The 19,297-nt window shown below is 51.0% G+C and overlaps 5 protein-coding genes and 1 non-coding gene across 6 annotated transcripts; 1 reads left to right on the top strand and 5 right to left on the bottom strand.

The window, feature by feature from the left end:
• Nucleotides 1-1,345: 1,345 nt before the first annotated feature.
• Nucleotides 1,346-4,481, top strand: B0T23DRAFT_387108 (uncharacterized protein). The gene is made up of 2 exons (XM_062837664.1): nucleotides 1,346-2,193; nucleotides 2,257-4,481. The coding sequence occupies exons 1-2, from the start codon at nucleotides 1,808-1,810 to the stop codon at nucleotides 4,193-4,195; spliced, it is 2,325 nt and encodes a 774-aa protein (XP_062690114.1). The 5' UTR covers nucleotides 1,346-1,807; the 3' UTR covers nucleotides 4,196-4,481.
• B0T23DRAFT_t307 lies at nucleotides 4,426-4,496 on the bottom strand. Its single transcript has one exon. It is a non-coding gene; the product is annotated as a tRNA-Gly (tRNA).
• A 635-nt stretch (nucleotides 4,497-5,131) lies between these two features.
• Nucleotides 5,132-6,235, bottom strand: B0T23DRAFT_220042 (uncharacterized protein). The gene is made up of 2 exons (XM_062833708.1): nucleotides 5,925-6,235; nucleotides 5,132-5,828 (listed from the first exon to the last, which is right to left on the bottom strand). Exons 1-2 carry the CDS (start codon nucleotides 6,148-6,150, stop codon nucleotides 5,311-5,313), a joined length of 744 nt encoding a protein of 247 aa, XP_062690113.1. The 5' UTR covers nucleotides 6,151-6,235; the 3' UTR covers nucleotides 5,132-5,310.
• Nucleotides 6,236-10,605: 4,370 nt separating this feature from the next.
• Nucleotides 10,606-12,387, bottom strand: B0T23DRAFT_323635 (amino acid permease/ SLC12A domain-containing protein; the record flags this gene model as incomplete). The annotated part of the gene is made up of 3 exons (XM_062835366.1): nucleotides 10,606-10,789; nucleotides 10,846-10,957; nucleotides 11,019-12,387. 3 exons carry the CDS (start codon nucleotides 12,385-12,387, stop codon nucleotides 10,606-10,608), a joined length of 1,665 nt encoding a protein of 554 aa, XP_062690112.1.
• Nucleotides 12,388-13,501: 1,114 nt separating this feature from the next.
• Nucleotides 13,502-15,755, bottom strand: B0T23DRAFT_219904 (uncharacterized protein). Its single transcript, XM_062833707.1, has one exon. It carries the CDS (start codon nucleotides 15,651-15,653, stop codon nucleotides 13,623-13,625), a length of 2,031 nt encoding a protein of 676 aa, XP_062690111.1. The 5' UTR covers nucleotides 15,654-15,755; the 3' UTR covers nucleotides 13,502-13,622.
• A 1,294-nt stretch (nucleotides 15,756-17,049) lies between these two features.
• Nucleotides 17,050-18,643, bottom strand: B0T23DRAFT_387083 (HD domain-containing protein). Its single transcript, XM_062837663.1, has 4 exons — nucleotides 18,536-18,643; nucleotides 18,316-18,462; nucleotides 18,069-18,246; nucleotides 17,050-18,002 (listed from the first exon to the last, which is right to left on the bottom strand). Exons 2-4 carry the CDS (start codon nucleotides 18,368-18,370, stop codon nucleotides 17,414-17,416), a joined length of 822 nt encoding a protein of 273 aa, XP_062690110.1. The 5' UTR covers nucleotides 18,371-18,462; nucleotides 18,536-18,643; the 3' UTR covers nucleotides 17,050-17,413.
• Nucleotides 18,644-19,297: the final 654 nt, after the last annotated feature.

The following is a 19,297-nucleotide window of genomic DNA, read 5'->3' as shown; positions in this document are numbered from 1 at the left end:
TAAAATAACCTATGAAGATATTGTACGGAAGACCGGCTTTACTATCCGATAAGTCCAAATTGCCTGTACTGGGCTAGTTACCCCTTAAAAGCGAAGAAAAAGAAAAGGTCTTTTAATAATACCAAAAAAAAACGAACTCAAAGAGTAAATAAAAGAGGAGCGTTTACGGAAATTTATCTCTTAATATAACTTCCCTTTTTACCTTCTTCCTTACTTTATTATTAGCCCCGGAATATTAAGGAAAATACTTTACTTTTTAAATTTTTATCGAAGATTAAGAATTAAAAGGATAAAAAGAAGCGTTACTAATAAAAGAGAAAGAATAGAATAATACTAAGAAATAAGAAGGCTTCGCCCTCGTTTAAAATATTAGAAGGATATCCTTAATTCTAATAAAATTTAGGTAATTAATAATTTAATATAGAAATAATGGGTGATTTTGGACGAAGATAATAATCTAAATAATTTTGTTCTTACTAAGAGAAAGCCTTATAGTTGGATATTTTAGGGATCCTTTGTTGGAAGAAGAAAAGGGCCTTATTTCTTTTGGGAAAAAGAGTTTGGAGGAATTATTATTTAAAAGTATATTTTTTTTATCCTTCTAATAGTAATAGCTTTTTGCCGAGAAAATAGCTTTATTTTTCAGTATGATAATGTTCCTTCTTATTGGATAAAAGAGATTTAGAGAGTATTGGAGCTAATAGGAATCCCTAGGTTTAGCTAAAGACGATTTCTAATTTACTCTCTGGATTTAGTACTAATTAAAAATGTTTAGTATTAAATAAAGTTATTTATTGAAGTTAAATACGACGTTTAATCTCTCAACCTATTACAATTCAGAGTAGTTATTTAAGAAGTTTGGGATATAGTACCGGAGGATTTTCTTCTCAAATTGGCTCATTCAATGCCAGAAAGGATAGAAAAAGTTATTAAAGCAAATGGAAATAATATTAATTATTAAATAAAATAATAGATAAGATAGTGTACAATAAAATGCTTTTTTTCTATATTAGAACCCTGGTTTCTTATAGTGTCTTAGTAGCTTGGCTGGCGCCTTGGCTGTACCGAACTAGCATCTTATATCCAAGCAGAGGTGTAAAGAATACGAGCAGTGATGAGCTAATCACGCGTAACGTAATTGCCAAGTTGCCAAGGCTGATCAAGGCTGAAGTGGCCGAAGCGGAAGATGCAGAAATTACGTTATGGGAACCAACGCTACTGTTAGCCCATGTTAAGCAGTGCTTTAGCCCCGCCATATCTCCACTAACAGATGATGCCGCAGATGAGATGCGCGATCTGAAACATACCCCGAAAACACTACAGTATTTCTGCAGCGATGTGGTGTGGCACAGTCAATTCATGGAACTGCCAACCAACCCCAACTTGACGACTAATATCCTCTTCCCAACGTCCCAACGTACCGCCTTTTCAGAGCGCCTTTTCCACTTCTGCTTGCTGTCTGATCGTCCACCTGATCAAGCAGCTCGAGTCCAGAACATCAATGGATTCTGGCTCCACCCTCAGGGACGACCTCCATTACTCCGTCCTTCCCACTAAGCCGGGGCTGTCCATGTTTCCCCCTGGCTAGCTGGCACTCCTGAGTACCGCCTCTCCCGTTGGCGGTACCGGCTCGGAGGGGCTTCAATGATGGATAATGAACCATGACAAATGGAGCCAACCTCGACTGTGTGCCGGAACCCACTCTCCACGCCTCTCCCGGCCATCCGGGTTGTAACCATTAGCTACTACTTTCTCCATGTTGCAGGGCAACACCGTCGACGCCATGACGGTCCTTAACTAGATACAGATGCCCAGTGCCTTGGCGTCACCGTCCTGTCATCTCGACTGCTCCAACTCCCTCCTTTGCTTCGTTGATCCTGCTACACCACCACCACCACCACCGTCGTTATATAAGATGGCTGTTGGCACACAACCCCCCGATGACCCTTCACATCCCGCTCCCCTGGAGTCCGACCCCTTCCACGACGACGGCGGCGCCAGTGAGGCCAGCTACACCAGCGAGAACAGCGACATCGAGCTCCAACACCAATCCGGATCCAACAACGTGGCCCCCCTCTTCGGTCGCCGTGGGCGCATTGCCCCCGGCAGTCAAGTAGGCCTGGATGCTGCCGAACTCATCTACCTGGCCGGTGACGCCTCTCAAGTGTTGCCGGTCTATGTCACCATCCATCGGTATGAATAGGGCTTGGAAGGGGGGAAATAAGAGCCTGGCAATGGCTAACAGGCAAACCACAGGATCCGACGCTTGGTGATTGCCGCCATCGACGACCCCTATACACTCGACCAACTGCAGACGCCTCGCATGGACAATATGATGGTTCGGCCCCTGGTTGAGAAGCTGTATAGTCCCGACAACCTCTCAGTCGTCTACTGCCTCCTCGCCAACCGAGTCCAGTTTCAACGTTCCGCGACAGACGAGTCCCTCTATGTGGCTGTCAACAACTCTCGAGCCGCTCTCTGCGAACTGCTGGCTACCCGTGTACTTCGACGCTTCCACCAGGACCACCCAGATCGTCCAGGACTCCTGCTCCTTGCCAATATTCTGGTGTCAGGGTTCGATCCGTTTGATGCCGCACCCGATCCGCTTCGCCGATACCGACGCTCTTTACAATGGCCGTATCAAGACCGTGGCGGTCACGAGCGGAAACTTACGGCACTCGAGTTGGCCATTTTGTCAGAGAGCAAGTTTCTGATCGGGTCAGTCGCATGTCAGCGCATCGTCAACGCTGTCTACCGCGGCCAAGTTGTGTACACTCCGCTCTCGTTTGTCGATATCCTCCCGGATCATTACAAGTACCACCCTGTATCGCTTTACGAACCACGGCGAGCTTCCATACTCAACCATCGCCGACTGATCGTTCCTCGACTACGAAATCTTCTCGAACTCGCCCACTTCACCATCCTTCTAGGCCTGTATGTGTTGACCATGACACATCGAAACGACTTTTATGACGGAGGTGGAAGTCCATTTGGGGGTTTCGAGGCTGCCTTTGTGATATATTCAACCGGCTGGGTTCTAGAACAGTTTGCCGCTCTGGTCGAACACGGCTGGGAGGTACACGCTCAAAACCTTTGGAGCTTCCTCGACCTTACTTTTACCTTCATCTTTGGAGTATATGGCGTTGTACGGTTTGCGGAATTGTGGTTTTACCCCGAGGCCGACTACGCTATACCTATCCTCTGCGTCGCCGCCCCGGTTCTACTTACCCGCATAGCCTTCACTCTCATGCCAGACAACATTGTCTTCATCGCCCTACACGCAATGATGCGTGATTTCACCCGACTTACGTTTATCGCCATATGGTGTTTTACCGGCTTCTTGCTAGGCCTTCTCTGGCTGATGCGCACGGGCGCGCCCCCTGATCCTGCCGATGTCGCCGCAGGTATAGTAACGGCCCAGTCCTCCATCGAGGATCGTCCAGGCTGGGCCACCATTGGAAAATGGCTTTTGTGGATCTGGTTTGGACTCGATGGCACCGGCATCGAACGGACGGCCGACTTCCACACCATCCTCGGCCCTGCCTTGGCCGTGACGTTTGCCTTCCTCGGCAACACCCTTTTCTTGACCATCCTTGTCGCCATGCTCACCAACACCTTCTCCAAGATTATCTCCAATGCACAGGCGGAAATCTACTTCCGCCGTGCTGTCCTAACATTCCAGGGCGTCAAGAGCGACTCCATTTTTGCTTATCCGCCTCCGTTCAACCTACTCGCTTTGGCAGTTATGCTCCCACTGAAGTTGGTAGTCGGTCCAGCCATGTTCCACCACATCAACGTTGCAGCCATCAAAGTCATCAACTTCCCAGTCCTCCTGATGATCGCACTTTACGAGCGTAGACGGGTGTGGGCCAAATCCGCGACACCCAGCGCAGGTGACGGAGAGGACAGTAAGTGGTTCTTTGGTCTGAACCCCTATGCCGATATCCACGCGTTGTTCAGGACGGAGCCGCCGCAAGAGGTGCTCGACATGCTGGAGAAGATGGACGGGATTGTGGATGAAGAACTGGAAGATATGGATATCATGGGTCTAAGGCGGGGCAGTAGAGGTATGGGTGTCGGCCTGGGGAGAGCATCGACCGAACTGGAGCTTGGGAGGTCGATGGAGTTTGATGTGACTGGCAGCATTGAAGGAATGCATAGAAGGAGAAAGCACTCCGCTGGGAGCGCGGTTTAGCGGAGGCTAAGATTAGACAAGAAGTGGTTTGCACTAGTGGGAATGAATGTCCGAAAACAGGGAGGATCCCTTGATGATATCCCCATCCAAGCTCCCAAATTTTGAGTAGATAAAGATGAGCCGTGTTTGACTTTGGATACTGGGCGGGAATAAAAAGAAACCTTGTGCCAAGGGCACTGAGATATTTGGAGCACAGAGAATAGGGATTTAAGAAAAAAGGTCAAAAGAACTGCGCCAGCCGCGAATCGAACGCGGGGCCCATCGATGGCAACGATGGATTTTACCACTAAACCACTGGCGCTGTTGTTATTGTTGAGGTGTTTACGGTGCTCTTGGGCTTATCAGTGTTCATGCATGCTACTCGCTTGAGCTGTATTGGGAATAATGTATCATCAATGTTACCGTGACGCATACGCGAGCACTTCGCGGACAAGAAATGGAAAATCCTACTTCTTGAACAAGATCATGCTGCCGGATATGTGGGGAATTAGTTTGTTCCGGTGCCTTGAAATGTAAGCCAGTTACAGTTGTGTGAGTAATGATGTAGAGCAGTAGAGAAGTCAAAGTGATGAGATATGTGGAGGTACTATTTGCACCCTCATATTTGGACGCCCTCTTATCTCGTGCAGAGAGAGACTATCTCAGGGTAAGTACTCCTTTCCAGTCTTGGGCAATTCATCTCGTTCTCTCACTCGCAAGAAACTCTCAAGGTACCAAACAAATTCTAGCGAAAAAGAATAGTCCTCGTTCGGCGTGAGAGTTCAGACACGGCTATCTTTCCGAGCAAGGCCCATATCTGGCCCAAGATATTTCTCTCCAATCTTAGCGCGGGTATCCTCCATGTCTAACAAACAGACACTACATGTAATTTGTACACTAGACAGCGCGGAGAACCTATTTCTCTCCAGAGTATCAGTTCATCCGTCAATGATCACAAAACATTCATGTTGCACACCATGCTCGTGACGACACATTTACATTAAATCGGGCTCAGTCCCCCTTATCACATTTTTCCCTTTTATTTGCTTATCTTTTCTTCCTCCCCCCTCACAAGCTCCAAAGAGACACACAGCCTCTATTCTCTACTTTCTCCCTCTCCCTCTCTAACCTCCCCATCACTCTGTCCAAGCATCATACTCCTCCATCAACTTATTAAACCTCACCCCATTCGGGAACTTCTCACTGCCCAAATGCGTCGTATGCGCCCACGGCTTCTCCTTCAGCTCGGCTCTAAGCGACTTACTAAAGCACCTACTCCACCCACACCTCTTGAACTTGGTGACCACCTGCTCCCTCGTCTGCGGGTGCACCAAATACGGCCTTTCGCTCATGTTGTCATACACGGTAGCCAGCTGGATCAACTGCCCCAGAAAGGTGATGGTGCCGACGGTGCCCTGGTCCTGGTGGCGGATGATGGCCTCGGCGACGGCTTCGGCTTGGGATTGCGCGCCGCCGAGTTGGTGCTGGATTAGCTGGAGGGCGATGAAGCCGCCTTGGAACTCGAAGGAGAGTTGGGTGCTGGCGCGGGCAGCCGGGGTGGTGCCGATGTCGTGCAGGAGGCAGGTGAGGGCAAGGGTAGAGGGCGAGAGAGAAGAGGCGTGGGTGGGGAATTGTTGGCGGGCGATAATGGTTGCTTTTTTTTTTTGTTGCAATGTTTAATTAGCCTTGAGTACTAGGTGGGGAGTGAAGAGGATGAGGATGAGGATGGTGATGAGAGGATATAGCTTACCCCAGTGGAAAACTCGCATGGAGTGGTTGTAGGTCTCGATGGGAAGCTTCTCCTTGGCGTATTCTTGGACTTTGGCTACGATGGGATCATCGGATGGCCAGGCAATATCCGAGAGCGAGACGGGAGTGGGCTCGTTGAGGTACGGCTTTCCTTCGAAGATGGCATCGGCATCGACAGGCACGGCGGTCCAGCCGTGGAGGCCGACGGTATCGGTGTTGGGGCACATGGTGACGTTTGGTTTTTGGGGGATGATTTGGGACACAAGCAATCAAGTTATGTTTTTTAGTTCTGGATGTTGATATTTATTCTACCATGCTTGGCGAGGCGAACAATGAGCATTTATTTCACATATATCGTCGATCAAGAAGAACTGGGGAAGCTGACTCATCGTTTACCCACAGTCTTGGGTTCTTAACGTCGACCCGCCTCTCCCGGTGAAGCGATCCCCGTGGTTGGTCGAGATTTTCTAGATGTACGTAAGTATTCCGTAAATAATCATGGATGATACGCGAGAAACCACGTGTATCATATTGTGGTTCCAATTGACGCCGTGATAGATTTGACGCTGGTGTGAGTTCGGGCTGTGACGGCGATTTGACGAGACTGCTGTGTTGGTCCTTCTGGAATAATACTCGGTGGTTTTATGTCCTCTATAGACAAACAACATGCGATGCTTTTGCACTCTTCAATCAACATTCATTCGAAACGCCTTCAAGTAATGACCGCATCGTCATTAATGTCGATGGAAGATTTGTCATCAAGACGTCAGTCGGAAACTTGCGATGCGATGTTATCACCAGGACGGTGGATTGGTTACGGGAAGACTTTTATAAGGACCATTAAATAGCTTTAGGAATAGGTATACCAGTATCTAAGTGCTACCTATAGCTGTTATGGGAAATCCCAATAGTGGGTTCCGCGGGATGCGTCCGAGTGCATAGCGTGTGGGGATCACTAACTGCCTGTTTGAGGGCGGGTGACTTGACGAGGTTTTTACTTGCATCTTCCACAGACTATCTGCTATTTCCGCGGAGGAACAATTCAAGACGATTAAAACTATCAGCGATAGAACCTTGTGTTGTTGACTTGCTCTATGTCTATCATTTCTGTCGTTCAGCCCTCGCTAGCTGACCACCCAAGTCGAGCTGGTACCATCCTGTATGCTCTTCACCAGACCAAGACAAACCACCATCAAAATCGCCTGGCGGAAACGTCCAAAAGATCACGGAAAGGGTGATAGCAAGAGATAATTGGAAAGAAGAGAAACACACCTTCACGAGACGCTAGCTCTCGCAAAATTAGTGGCCACAAGCTAGGTACCATCAATTTTGCTGGTTAGCATGTGATGTTTACCTGAAACATCCATTAGACCTGGCTAGCCACAACCGCTATGTACGGTAACGGAATGAAAGTTACGAACTTCCACCTCTCATCACATCACATACATACATGGCTTGCTTTCTCCTTCAGTATACCCCAGCGGAATAGTTCAATTCACTGATCTTGAACTGGGTCTTTGATCCGAAAATCTGCTTACAATGTAGTAAATAGCTGGTAGAACAATGTTCCATCTAGTCCCCCAAAAAAATTCCGAAGTTCGCTTATCCTTGTTGATGTTGAAATAACCTGCCTACTCTTCCTCAACCACTCTCAAGCTCAAGTATAGGTATATCTCCCTCTCTCCAATCACACTTTCCACATAATATCTTCCCTCAGCTTCCACTTTTTCTTTTCTCAAATCCAATCCTCCGTCACAGCTCGCTAATCTAATCCTTCTTTACTATCGGCTAGACAACCCTTGTCTTGCATCATTGCGCACAGTAGCACGCCTTGCAAGTCTTCATAAAGTTATTATGGAACCCCTGCGCATCGCAGTACGCATCGGCATTGCTGGCCATGCACAGCGCATCGAGCCGCGGGTCGGGGCACCTGGGGGTGCCGTAGTTGACCTGGACGGCGTTGACGTTGGGTTTCGCGGGACCCTCGGTGGCTTGTTGGGCAGTAGGCAAAGCAAGAGCCCCGGCGGTGAAGAAGCTGAGGAGGGTGATGAGGGCGATGGAGGTCTTTGGCGGTGTGGGAGTTAGTCGAGGTTAGGGTATAGGGGCGAAGGTAAGGAAAGTGAGGTTTGGTCTTTTGGAACGCTGCAGATGTGCAGGAAGGGAGTTGAGGTTTCACAAGACGGAGTTTACTTACCTTCATTTTGACGGCGGGTCGTTAGAGAGGAATAAATGTCCAATATGATCGTTGAATTGGCTAGAAATTGTGGTCAGGTCCAAGTCTCGTGCGATCAAAAACACAGTCTGTATTCTGGATATTTCAAAAGTCCAGATGGTACGGACAGAAGGGTTGGGGTAGTATAGATGAACGGGAGGTTGGCTGCGTTGTATGTGTCGTGTGTCATGTCGTTGTAGATGTCGTGTAAGGTAGCAAAGTAGTGTATTGGCTGGGGATGATCCGCAGGGGAGAAGCAGGAGGCTCACCTAGTGGGCACGGGCAAGGTATGGTGATCGACGCTGTCAGGTATGAAGGGAATGATCTTTTATTTCCCGAAACCAGTCTTTATAGATTGATGGTACAGGGAGGAGGCTTTTGTACCCAGATAATGGGGAGTTGTTGTTGCTTTTTGATATCCACTTGTAGAAGAAGAAAGGAAAGCCACAGCTTCAAAATCACAAGACGAGGTGGTGCACGGCAACCTTGTTCATGATGCTTGTTCAGGGTCGAAAGCTAAGCCGTTGGGGTTTAGAACGTTGAACTATTCTCAAATAGTTGCGCATAAAATGGAAAAGATGAAACCAACCGCCACGCTAGGTTTGAAGTGCTCTATTTTTGACAACCGGGTTGAGCCGAAGAAGCAAGCAGTTTACTTGGTCCCGATGACAAGCGCAGAAAAGCCAAGTAGACGGGAAAAGGTGGCCGTCTGCGCGGAAAGCGTAGGCAACGAGAGTGAGTGATGTGACAAGATCTAAAGAAGGTGAGGAGATGGTGAGAGAAGACCGGATGACACCTTGACTTTAGGCCACCTCGAACCGGAATCGCAGCTGTGTGTATGTGGGTTCCGTACCACAATTCGGTTCCGATAGATGACATTGGAAAAGGCAGAACTTATACCCTGGGAAACTGTCTGATCAACTGAAGAGTGGCAACACCAATTCCCATGAATCTTTGAGACCTCCCGCTTCAATGGAATGCAACCCAAGGCATGGATCGGGGCGGCGGGGGACGGTTGACCGAGGGAGGGTAACCCAGAACATGGGAACCCAGCAGGGGTAGCACATTCGCCGATCCAGGGACTAAAGTAGCTGGATGAGCACGGTTTTCCGATGGGGAAAAGAGCCTCAATGGAGTGAAGACGTAGGAACCTCGAGCGCCATACCGAGTTTCTGGCCAAGGTAGGCTGTTGATTTCCCGGCTTGGGCCAAACAGACTGAATTGAGATGTGTTGATACCATGTCAAGCAAGATGGGGTATAACATGCTCGAAATGTTGGTTTGAACTGGCCGGAAAACCACGAGTATGTACCTAACCAAAGGGATGTATGCTTGTGCTATATATATCTCTGCCAAGTCAATGAGAGACGCAATGAAGCAAGGGATCGGTGGCGTACCAACAACGCTCAACATGAGCGATGTACTCTTCTCAACATGATGTGATAAAAATGCACCCAATTTTGCCAATGTCCACGATGTTTGAGATTCGGGTCTTGAAAAACCAAACCTGGACATGTACGCAACAGCAACCTGCCAATCTCGGACGAGGGACATGCCAGGACGACTAGAAACGGAAATGATAATCAGCAATCTCACCTCCCGCTTGCCTCCGTAATTTCATGGACCCCGCCGTCGGTCGGTACCTGATTATCTGCGAAGGTGCAGTACAATCATGCCCTGAACTTCTGGGAAGACATATATAGGGCCAGAGTTCCAGCCCTTTGATAGTCTTGGTCAATCGAACGGACGAATCGTGTGCTATAAACGCCCTTCATAAAAACGACGACGAACTCAGCATGGGCAGCATATATTTGACTTGCAAATGCAGTGCTTGAGATCTGCGGATGGATAAAGAATCACATCTGAATAATGTTCAATGGTTGCAGAAACCCATCGTCAATGGGAAAGTGGGAAACAGATGGGACCGTATACGAGCTTTGGACGCAACGCCCTATGCGGCCAGGATAGTATTCGTTGCCAAGTGACAAAGGCCACGTTTGGTCAGGAAGTGGTCCGTCAAATGATATAACGTTCCGAAAAATGCACAATGTGTTGGCTATAGGGCCGGGGGCCGGGGCCGGGGCCGTGTCGAGGGTCCAATAGATGCCGCCTGTAGAATAAGGTGGTTTGTTGATTAACTGTATACACCTGCGCTGGCCTTCGGAAAAAAGCCAGATTAAATACCCACCATCGACTGTTTCTAATAATACCGCCTCAGAAGAGGAGTGTAGTTGTGAGATTGCCAGCTAACCTCAAGCCGCAATGCGTCGAGGTAACGGCGCATCCAAGGGACATCGACTCGACAAGGCTCCAGATACTTAAGCACATGGTAACCAAGTTTCGATGAGGGAAGAAATGTAGGAAATGTCAAGATATATAACTCTATGTTGTGGCTGTGTAAATGCAGAAGTGATCGTCATCGTCGGTATCGTAGCGTTGCGTAAACGTACCGGCCGTAAGCGCCTCTCCTTCTAATCCCATATCCAACTAACAGCCCGTGCCCACCCTTTCGTCTTCCCTTCTTCGGGGTCCTCGAAAATGGCGTCTTCGGCTTGCTCGAACGCAATATCAAGGGGGATGTCGTCCAGGGACACGATCTTGGTCTTCTTGTAAAATTTCCAAGCCATGTAGGCGATGAGTACGATCGGAATGTCCCTAGTCATTCGTTAGTATCCTTGCGACTATGGTCTGATTGATGTAGGTGAACTTACAAGTATGAGGAGACAAATGTAGCGGCATCCCAGTTACCCTTGGTAAAAACGCTGAAGCCTCCCGTTAGGAGAATGACGATGCACATGAACAGGGCTACCGGCGAGCTGTAGACTATAACCGGGAAAGTGATCAGTCTCAGATCTGGAATCTAGCTTTGACGACAACAACTTACCAGTCCACCAGCTGGACCACGGCAGCCTGGTATACGCAATGCCCTGCCTGTCCATCGCCTTTCTCAAGCGAATATGATTCACCAAGATGGATGACCAAGACACCAATACTCCCGCCGAGGTCAGCCGTACCAACCACCAGAACACGTTGATAGCGCGCTCCGAGAGGCTCATAAAGCTAAGAGACATGAAGACTCCAAACAGGAGTACACACATGTACGGCGTTCCCCACGACGTAGTCCGCAAGAAGATCTTGGGAGCTTGTCCCTTCAGCGCCAGTCCATACAAGACCCTCGTGCCCGCCAACAAGCTCTGGTTAGACGCAGACCATGCGGAAGTAATCACGATCGCGTTGACCACCGATGGGATCGCCTTGATGCCCGCCGCTGAAGCCGCAATCACAAACGGACTCTGCGCGACGCTATCACCGCTACCATCGAGCCTCGGATCATCGCTCGCCACCAACATACCAACCACCAGCACCGCCAGCATATAAAACAGCACCACCCTCGCAAACACGCGCTTGCAAGCCCTCGGTATCGCCTTCCTGGGGTTCCTCGTCTCCGCCGCCGCCATCGCCAGACTCTCCACGCCCGCAAACGAGAACACCGCCCCCGTCATGACGCTCCAAAACCCCAAAAACCTCCCCCAATCGCCCGTGGCAATATACTCCACAAACGGCCCCGGACTCTTCCAATACCGAAACCCGATCCTCTCCGTTCCCGGGATCCCCCCCAAATCAATCACCAGCCCCAACAAGATCAAAAACACCACCAGCACCACCTTGAGCATCGCAAAAACAAACTCCACCTCCCCAAACACCCTCACGAGCGCCATCCCCACCCCGACCGTCACCACCACAAAAAAGACAATAAACACGGCCGGGCTGATGCGGCCCTCGGTCCAGTACTCAAACAAGACACAAATCGCCGTGATCTCGCTCGGGATGGACAAGACATTGCCATACACCAGATTCCAACCAATCGCGAACCCCCAGGCCGGGTCGACCAGAAACTCGGCGTGGCGCACGAAACTGCCCGTGACCGGCAACAGGGACGCGACTTCCCCCAAGGCGAACTGCACCGCGCACACAATCAGGCCGATGACAAAGTAGCCCAGCAGCGCGCCGAGGGGACCGCCGCGCGCGACGGCACCGCCGAGCCCCAGGAACAAACCGGTGCCGATGGAGCCGGCGATGCCGAGCATGGAGAGGTGGCGCTGGGCGAGGCCGCGGGTGAGAGAGCGGGATTCGGTGGTGGTTACAAGGTCAGCGGCGGCGGCGTGGCCATCTTGGTCTTCTCCTTCTTCTCCTTGACGTCGGTGGGGAAGTTGCTGCTGGGATTCGAGAATGGGTGAGGAGGAGGAACCCATAGTATCGTTGTCGGAGTCGTAGGGCTCGGGATCGAGGTAGGTCAGGTCTGCGGATGACCGGGGACTGTCGTAGCGGTTGTTGTTGTTGTTGTTGTTGTTGATGGTATGGTAGTTCACAGTCATTGCTGCCGCTGCTGTCTTAGTCTTGTCGCCGCTGCTGTTGCTGTTGGCGGTGCGGAGAAGCGCACCACGGGCAGCAGCATCACCATCCATTTTCGAGGCTCCCCAACCTGATGGCGCCATTTTTCACGGTGATGTGATTTAGTGCCTGCGACTCTAGGCCAAGGGGATTTTCCCGCTTGTCGGATTCCGTTTTCGGAAAGCCGAGTGTGCGGTGAGTAAATGTGTTCAGCGTAACATGGGATTTGGCATATTGTGCTGACAGAGTGATTGTTGCGTTACATTGATGTGATTGGTGAGAAGCTCGAGTTCTTGTGAGGTGAGAAGGGACTTGGATGGTGTGACACACTTTGCTTGTCAGCGATAATATCTGGGTTAGGGTTAGTGCCGGAGAGACAGATATGCATGTCTTGTTGTTTAGGGACATGTAAAAGAGGGAAAAATCTGATCAAAATCTGTACCTCACGAGTCAACTTCCCGATGCTATTTGTTATATATCATTCATATGATGATACCAAAGATTACAAAAAATATGCCATGATATACTTCGGTAACCCTAACAAATATAAACAATCTGCCTGTCCTGGACGGACGACAGGAACGAACAGCCACACAAAAACACACCAAAATCGGACACACTTGCTCGCTCAAAAAGTAACCGAAACAGGGGGCTCCAAGAAATGGTATCAAAGAACAAAAACGGACAGCAAAAGAGCAGGTATGGAGTACGTGTCAGCAAAGCAGAAAACTCCCGGCGCCCATGCGATCCGCGCGCCTGAATGCAAACAACAAGGAACGAATGACGTGGAGCCCCCGGCGCATTCCTTCCTACCTTCCTTCTCGTGTCTGCCCAATGATTGTACTCAATCATGAGCACACTACCTTCCGCCAATCTTTTGATCATCCTGCCAGTCTGAACAGCCCAAAACAGTTTACCTGTAACAAATGTCTGTTCCGTAATTCTCCAGAATTTCGCCTGGACCGCAGCTTCCTGAACTCACTCATCATGAGTGGGATCCGATATCAGAAAAGCCTATCCAACTGATCGTAGGTCATCTGACCTCGTAGCCACCGGGTATCACCACAACCTGATTCACTCTGCAACCCCGGCGTCTTCAGAGCTCATCTTCCTCCCACACGACGTTACTACCACCCCTATCATCGAGCACCTCCACCTTTGTCCCCAATGCCTCCTTCCCCTGCCGAATCATCTGCAACAGCTTCTCATTGAAGGCATCTATATTCGCATCCGCATCCCTTTCGGCAGCCATCTTCTTCTTCGCAAGATGCTTCGCCTCGCCATCCAGTCTAGGGCTGCCCTTCAGTCCATCCTCGACATAAGCGCCATGAAGACTCAGTCCTCTGTTCCTACGCATGGACGACCCAGGCCTTGCCGAGGAACTGTGGCTGGGACCGGCAGCGCCGCTGCTTTCACCGCGGCGGTGGTGGTTGGTGGGGGATTTCAGGACCTTGGCGGCTGAACTCGACGAGGGTCTGGGGATGACAGGGGAAGAGAGCTGGATGGGCGCCTGAAGACTTCGCCTAGTGTTACTGTTGCCACCGCCGGCATTACCATAGCCAAGGCTCTGGCGACTGGAAGGGCGCGAGTTGGAGGAGGGCTGATAGGCAGGTGAGGAAAACGCAAAGGGGGTAGGGTTTGCATGGCTAGGACTTTGGCGACCGTTGAAAGTAGCAGGACTTTGGCGGCCGTTGGAAACGGCTGCATCAAGACCGCCAAAACTGGGGCGAGCCCCTCCACTTCCTGGCGCCCCACCGGCAGAAGCCGGAAGGGGTATTCGGCTCACGGGAGCTGCCGACGTTGTAGATGTAGAGAACGAAGGAGTCGGCGTGTCCCTGGCAGGTGGTGACCTTGGAGCGCCAAAACTAGGGAGTTCTTGGGCGCCCACACTAGGCGCCACGGTATGTTGCGATAGTCTCGAAGGAGCCCGTGTCCGGGGCAGCATAGATGGACCGCCAGTAAATCTTTGCGAGGGAGCAGTGATACGTCTTGCAGCATTACTTGAAGATAATCCTGTCGTCCTTGTCCGTAGAGAAGATGGTGGTCTTAGCCCGGGCGTTGCCCGTCCTGATGATGCAGCGCCAAAGCTAGGCAAGACAGGGGAGGGCGATGGGCTGCCACCATTGCCGTTTTCGTCTACCATTATCCAGTTCCTGTTGAGGTCGTCCTGGATCTCGCTTACTTGTCTCCGTTTGACGGCCGGTCGGGTCAACGAATCTGAATTGTTCGTCTCGTGATACTCGGGCGCATAGGGCATATAATCGGACATCGGTAGGGGTAGTGGGGATGAGAACTCCTGGGGTGCTACGAATTCTTGCACTGGTGGCGGTATGGGCGTTATCACCGTCTCCTGAGGAGGCATCGACGTGTCCTGATCGGCCTCCATGGTAAAATGGATGGGCTGTTCTTGTTGCTCGCTAGCCCACGGCTGGCCAACAGCAGTGGCCTGCACAGCTGGGGTAACTGTTGAACCGTTAACCTCGTATCCTGTGCCGCCTCCGGCTTGGAAGCCACGAAATCCTCCGCCTTTACAAAACTCCCAAACCTTGCCCATTACCTGGCCTATGGTTTGCAAGCCGAGGAATCCCCATTTCGACGAGTTCGCCGAGTTCTGTTGTTGTGTGGAAGAGTCGACCTGACCCTCCATCTGAGACGACGGACCATCGGGGTCGTCATGGGCTCGCTTGGAGCCTGCGGCTCTCCTGTAGTCTAGATCAGAGTACATGCTCTCTTCCAGCCTACCGTTGACCGTGAAGGTGCCGCCTGTTGGGGTAGCATTCAGCTGGCCGGCCAAGTTGTATCTTGCTTGGCCCGCATCCGTCATTCCTGTCTCTGCCTTTCCGTCGTTCACGCCATCCACCTGCATGTTGTGATCGTTCGGGGTCGCTCCCTGGACACCCAATCCCAAACGCTTCCGCTTCGCATTTGCTTGTTCTGGTGTTTGTGAGGGGCTTGTCCCGTTGGACATGGCTATGTCGTAGAGACTACCGTTGGACTTGCCGAGGTTGTGGTTCGAATCGGCCGGCGATGCTGGCGGCCGGAAGATCCCAGCACTTAGGGTTTGCGATGGGTTTTCGCCGCCCGGTTCAAAGTAACCACCGGGAAGGGAATCGGGGCCGAAGGACATGGTGGGTTGATTATCCAAGGTCGAGAAATGCGACGGGGTTTCATTCAATGAGCCGCCGATGCAGGTTGGGTAGATTTCGATGGGTCGCGGTGCGTTAAGACAGTTCTAGCGTTGGGGCTAGCCAAGTCAAGAATGACGATTCGATGACCGCAACGGTGACTGCGTTGCTGAGTGGTTCGTTCGGTCCAATGGTTGTCGAGTCTGGATGCTGTGCTTGCCGCAGGAGCGTCTCTGCATGGTAATCCGGCGGCCAGGGTCCAATTGTGCGTCGCCCAGACTGCTCAGAGGGGTCCAAATCAAAATCTCGGCCCTGTTTTTTTGTTGCCTCGGTGATTGTCTCTTCGGACGATCGTGGACAGGTGCGCACGAGTTGGAGTAAGGAGGTGGCCGCGGCGAGGCGCGCGATCGCGGGGTAAACGGTATCAGGAGCCTGAGCTATCGATTGTCGAGCACTGTGAGCCCTCACCCAACTGCTCGGGGTGGTAGGAAAGGCGGCCGTTTGGGAGCAAAGTTGTATGAAAGGAATGTATGCGGGTGTCTCCCCAAAGTCGCACAGACTCAAGAGAGCAGAGGGCGATCAGAGCTGAGACGGAGAGACAAGAAGTTAGAGACAAGCCCAGGGCGACTCCTTGGAATCGGGACCAGGCGTAGGTAGTCGGTGAGAGATCGGACGGCGATAACAGCCTTTGGAGGGAAATATGTATGCGACGCGCAGCGCGAAAAGAAAAAGGACGGTTGGGTTTAGTGTTGTTTCCCAAGCGTCGGATGGACACCAGGCCGACAAATAGTTGTTCGGAGAATCGAAAAAAAAGTGAAGCACGGCGTCGAACACTCTCTCAAACCCAGCTACGGCAATCCAGATTGCGTGAATGTGGACGGGGTGTCGGATTATCGGAGAGGGGGCGGTCAACAATTTCGAGGCTTATCGTAGCTGAGCGCAGGCTTGGCTGTTGTATGATCGCCTTCCAGTTCAGTTGTGACGGCTGCTCTGCTTCTGACTGATCAAGGTTTGGACCGACCGACCGGAACCTTGGACTGGCGCAACAAAAACCGAGCAAGTCGAAGGTCGACTGGTTAAAGAGAAGATGAGGTGGCGGTTGTCAACTCGAGCGATTTTGAGCTCACGACAAGGTGCGGTCGATATTGATCGCATGAGAGTCAGGAAAGGGGAATCCGAACCTGATCAAGGGGTCTCCTGATCAATGACCGGGGCGAGGATCCCGTTCTGGAGATGTGAACGAAGCCCCTCACCCCCTGCAGTTGGCGAAGGTCAACAAATCTGAACTCCACGGCCTGCGCTAACCAAACAGCGCTGTCACGGGCCGTTGGCGCTGTAAGTTCAGTGGGGTTGGCGCAGCGATTTGGGGGCCACTACCCGGCAGCCGACCAGCACGGGATCACCTTATCGCCGTCATAGAGGTAACATCTTGCCTACTGGGGTGAAGAGGCAACTTGAAACCCAAGGAAAAAAAAAAATCGTGATTTCTAATGCTAACGTTGCCGTTCTATCAGGTATGCTAGATTAGCTAATTCATGCTTCTCTTGTATGATATCATGACGGTGGCGTAAACCGTCCGATTCCGCCTGGGTATTCCATACCTACAAATCCACGTCGAATGCGACAGCGCCCTTTCAGATGCCATAGGTAACCACAATCCCATGCGAACGCCTAAGATCCCATAACTCCCATCCACTCCACAAGTCTTCTAATGCCGATGTAAACAGCGAAAAGTGATTTCAAGATCATTGGCCGTCGGCTTCTACTCCTTCCGCCCATGGCCGGCATAGTATGCCTCTTGCATCTGCTCCTTTTCCTGCGTAATGACTCCTTCATCACCCCCGTCACGACGAACATGCTCCTTTCCCGCCCAGAATTCTTCGCGCTCCTTGATAATCTCATCCGCCCAGACCCTCATCTCGTCAAGTCCGACCTTGGTCTTGACAAAGGTGAACTCGCCCAGGTCAAGCTTGCCCTTTGCGCGCTTCTCGTACTCCACCATCTGCAAGAGTAGTTCGATCTTGTCAATGTCGTGGACAAAGAGACTTTCCAGCGTCTTGGAATCCTCGTATTCCTGCCAGATGGCACGTATTTGCTCGCCCTGCTTTCCACCGTCGACATTGCCCAACAACCTCTTTGTGATGTAGTCCATGGTCGAGGCTTCACGTCTGTTCTTCTCCGTTTTTGGAACGTTGTCAACTGGGGTGATGTCGCCGACAAGGGATTCGGCCATGTCGTGGATCAGGGCCATCTTGATGCACCTGTTGACGTCGATCTTCTCAGCAAGGGAGGCGGGGGCGAGCATGGTCATCATGGACATTCTGTACATGTGGTCGGAAATGGACTCTCCTCTGTGAACAGTTGTCGGTTAGTCCACTATAACATGGATGGCTTTGGAGTCAAGGCAAGGCGCTTACCGGTTGATGGCAAACCGCGTCCATCCCTCGCGCTTGGTAGTCTTGAGGCGCTCGAGGAGATGGAAGTAGCCAATTGGTGAGTCGGATCCTTCAGGGTATTTCCCGGTGCTGATGGTCTCAACTGCCTTGTCTACCGTCCAAGTGCCCTCCACCTTGGGAACGGGAACAATTCCCAGATCTGACCTTCACAATCAGTACGTGTCGGGCGACAAGACCTCAATGCGTGATTGGGGCAGTGGTGGCGTACCTGTCTCGACGACGCCATTTGGCTTGATGTCGTTCTCGGTTGGGTTCGATGACATGTTCGTGGTCGCTGATGTGAAATTTGTTTGGGTCTCGTTTGTATACAGAGGTTCGGTTCGCAAGGTTGAGCGTGTGGTTCGTTGACGCAAGTCTAAAACCGTGATGGTAAAATGTGAGCGAAAGATCTAGATCGGTAGGGCTTGCTTGCTAAAGTTGATACACACCGGAATATTGAAATACTGCTGAGATTTGAGCGGTCGGATTCGTATCTGGGCAATCAATGTAAACACAGGTCAGAGCCTCAACAAGGGAGAAGAGGGATGAAAGTGGACAAGACGGGACGGTTTTGGTGACAGACACACAAGGCTGACAGCGCATGTCAAACACAGTCGAACCCCCTGAAACTGCATGTAATTCAGACCTGGGATTTCTATGCACTAAGTAGCATCTATGCAGTTTCTAGATTGAAGCTAGGCCCAAATAGGCAGTCAACCAGTGGCCGAGACACTAAAATCCGACCCTATACTATAGATTTTCCCGCTCAAGACCAAGTCTGTAAGTGCATACGCACCAAAAATTGTCCGAGATTCATATGCAGTATGCAGTTATACAGTTGTAGCTGAGAATTAATTCAGACCGCTGATTCTTATGCTCTAACTGGCATATATGCAGTATCTGGTGGATGCAGTTTCAGGGGGTTCGACTGCACAACCTAATCGCCCACCACCTATTGGTGGAGGAAATCCAAGTGGACCCAAAGGGCCCCTGGCATTCAGGCAACCGTGGGATTTGATTGGTGCGCATTTGTCGGCTGCGGGTCGACCAACAGTGATGTCACTTTGCACCTTCCTTCCCTTCCGTTTCATGTACACTACAGCAGTGCACCGCCTTGAACCGCGCAGCCGCAGTCCTTTTCACTTTTGTTCCTGAAATCCCGGATCAATATCACTCTCCATGGTGTCGGGTGTAACCAAACGCCCTCTTTG

This window comes from Neurospora hispaniola, assembly GCF_033458365.1.
Source record: "Neurospora hispaniola strain FGSC 10403 chromosome Unknown B0T23scaffold_7, whole genome shotgun sequence".
Classification (NCBI taxonomy): domain Eukaryota; kingdom Fungi; phylum Ascomycota; class Sordariomycetes; order Sordariales; family Sordariaceae; genus Neurospora; species Neurospora hispaniola.
Note: the sequence above shows the minus strand (reverse complement) of the source record. Positions and strands in the feature narration are given on the sequence as shown.

Coding starts and splice junctions, on each gene's coding strand:
- B0T23DRAFT_387108 (XM_062837664.1), top strand. CDS start 1,808: ATGCCCAGTGCCTTGGCGTCACCGTCCTGTCATCTCGACTGCTCCAAC. Junction 2,194..2,256: donor GTCTATGTCACCATCCATCG/GTATGAATAGGG, acceptor GGCAAACCACAG/GATCCGACGCTTGGTGATTG.
- B0T23DRAFT_220042 (XM_062833708.1), bottom strand. CDS start 6,150: ATGTGCCCCAACACCGATACCGTCGGCCTCCACGGCTGGACCGCCGTG. Junction 5,829..5,924: donor CATGCGAGTTTTCCACTGGG/GTAAGCTATATC, acceptor AAAAAAAAAAAG/CAACCATTATCGCCCGCCAA.
- B0T23DRAFT_219904 (XM_062833707.1), bottom strand. CDS start 15,653: ATGTCCTTCGGCCCCGATTCCCTTCCCGGTGGTTACTTTGAACCGGGC.
- B0T23DRAFT_387083 (XM_062837663.1), bottom strand. CDS start 18,370: ATGTCATCGAACCCAACCGAGAACGACATCAAGCCAAATGGCGTCGTC. Junction 18,247..18,315: donor AAATGGCGTCGTCGAGACAG/GTACGCCACCAC, acceptor TGTGAAGGTCAG/ATCTGGGAATTGTTCCCGTT. Junction 18,003..18,068: donor ACGCGGTTTGCCATCAACCG/GTAAGCGCCTTG, acceptor AACTGTTCACAG/AGGAGAGTCCATTTCCGACC.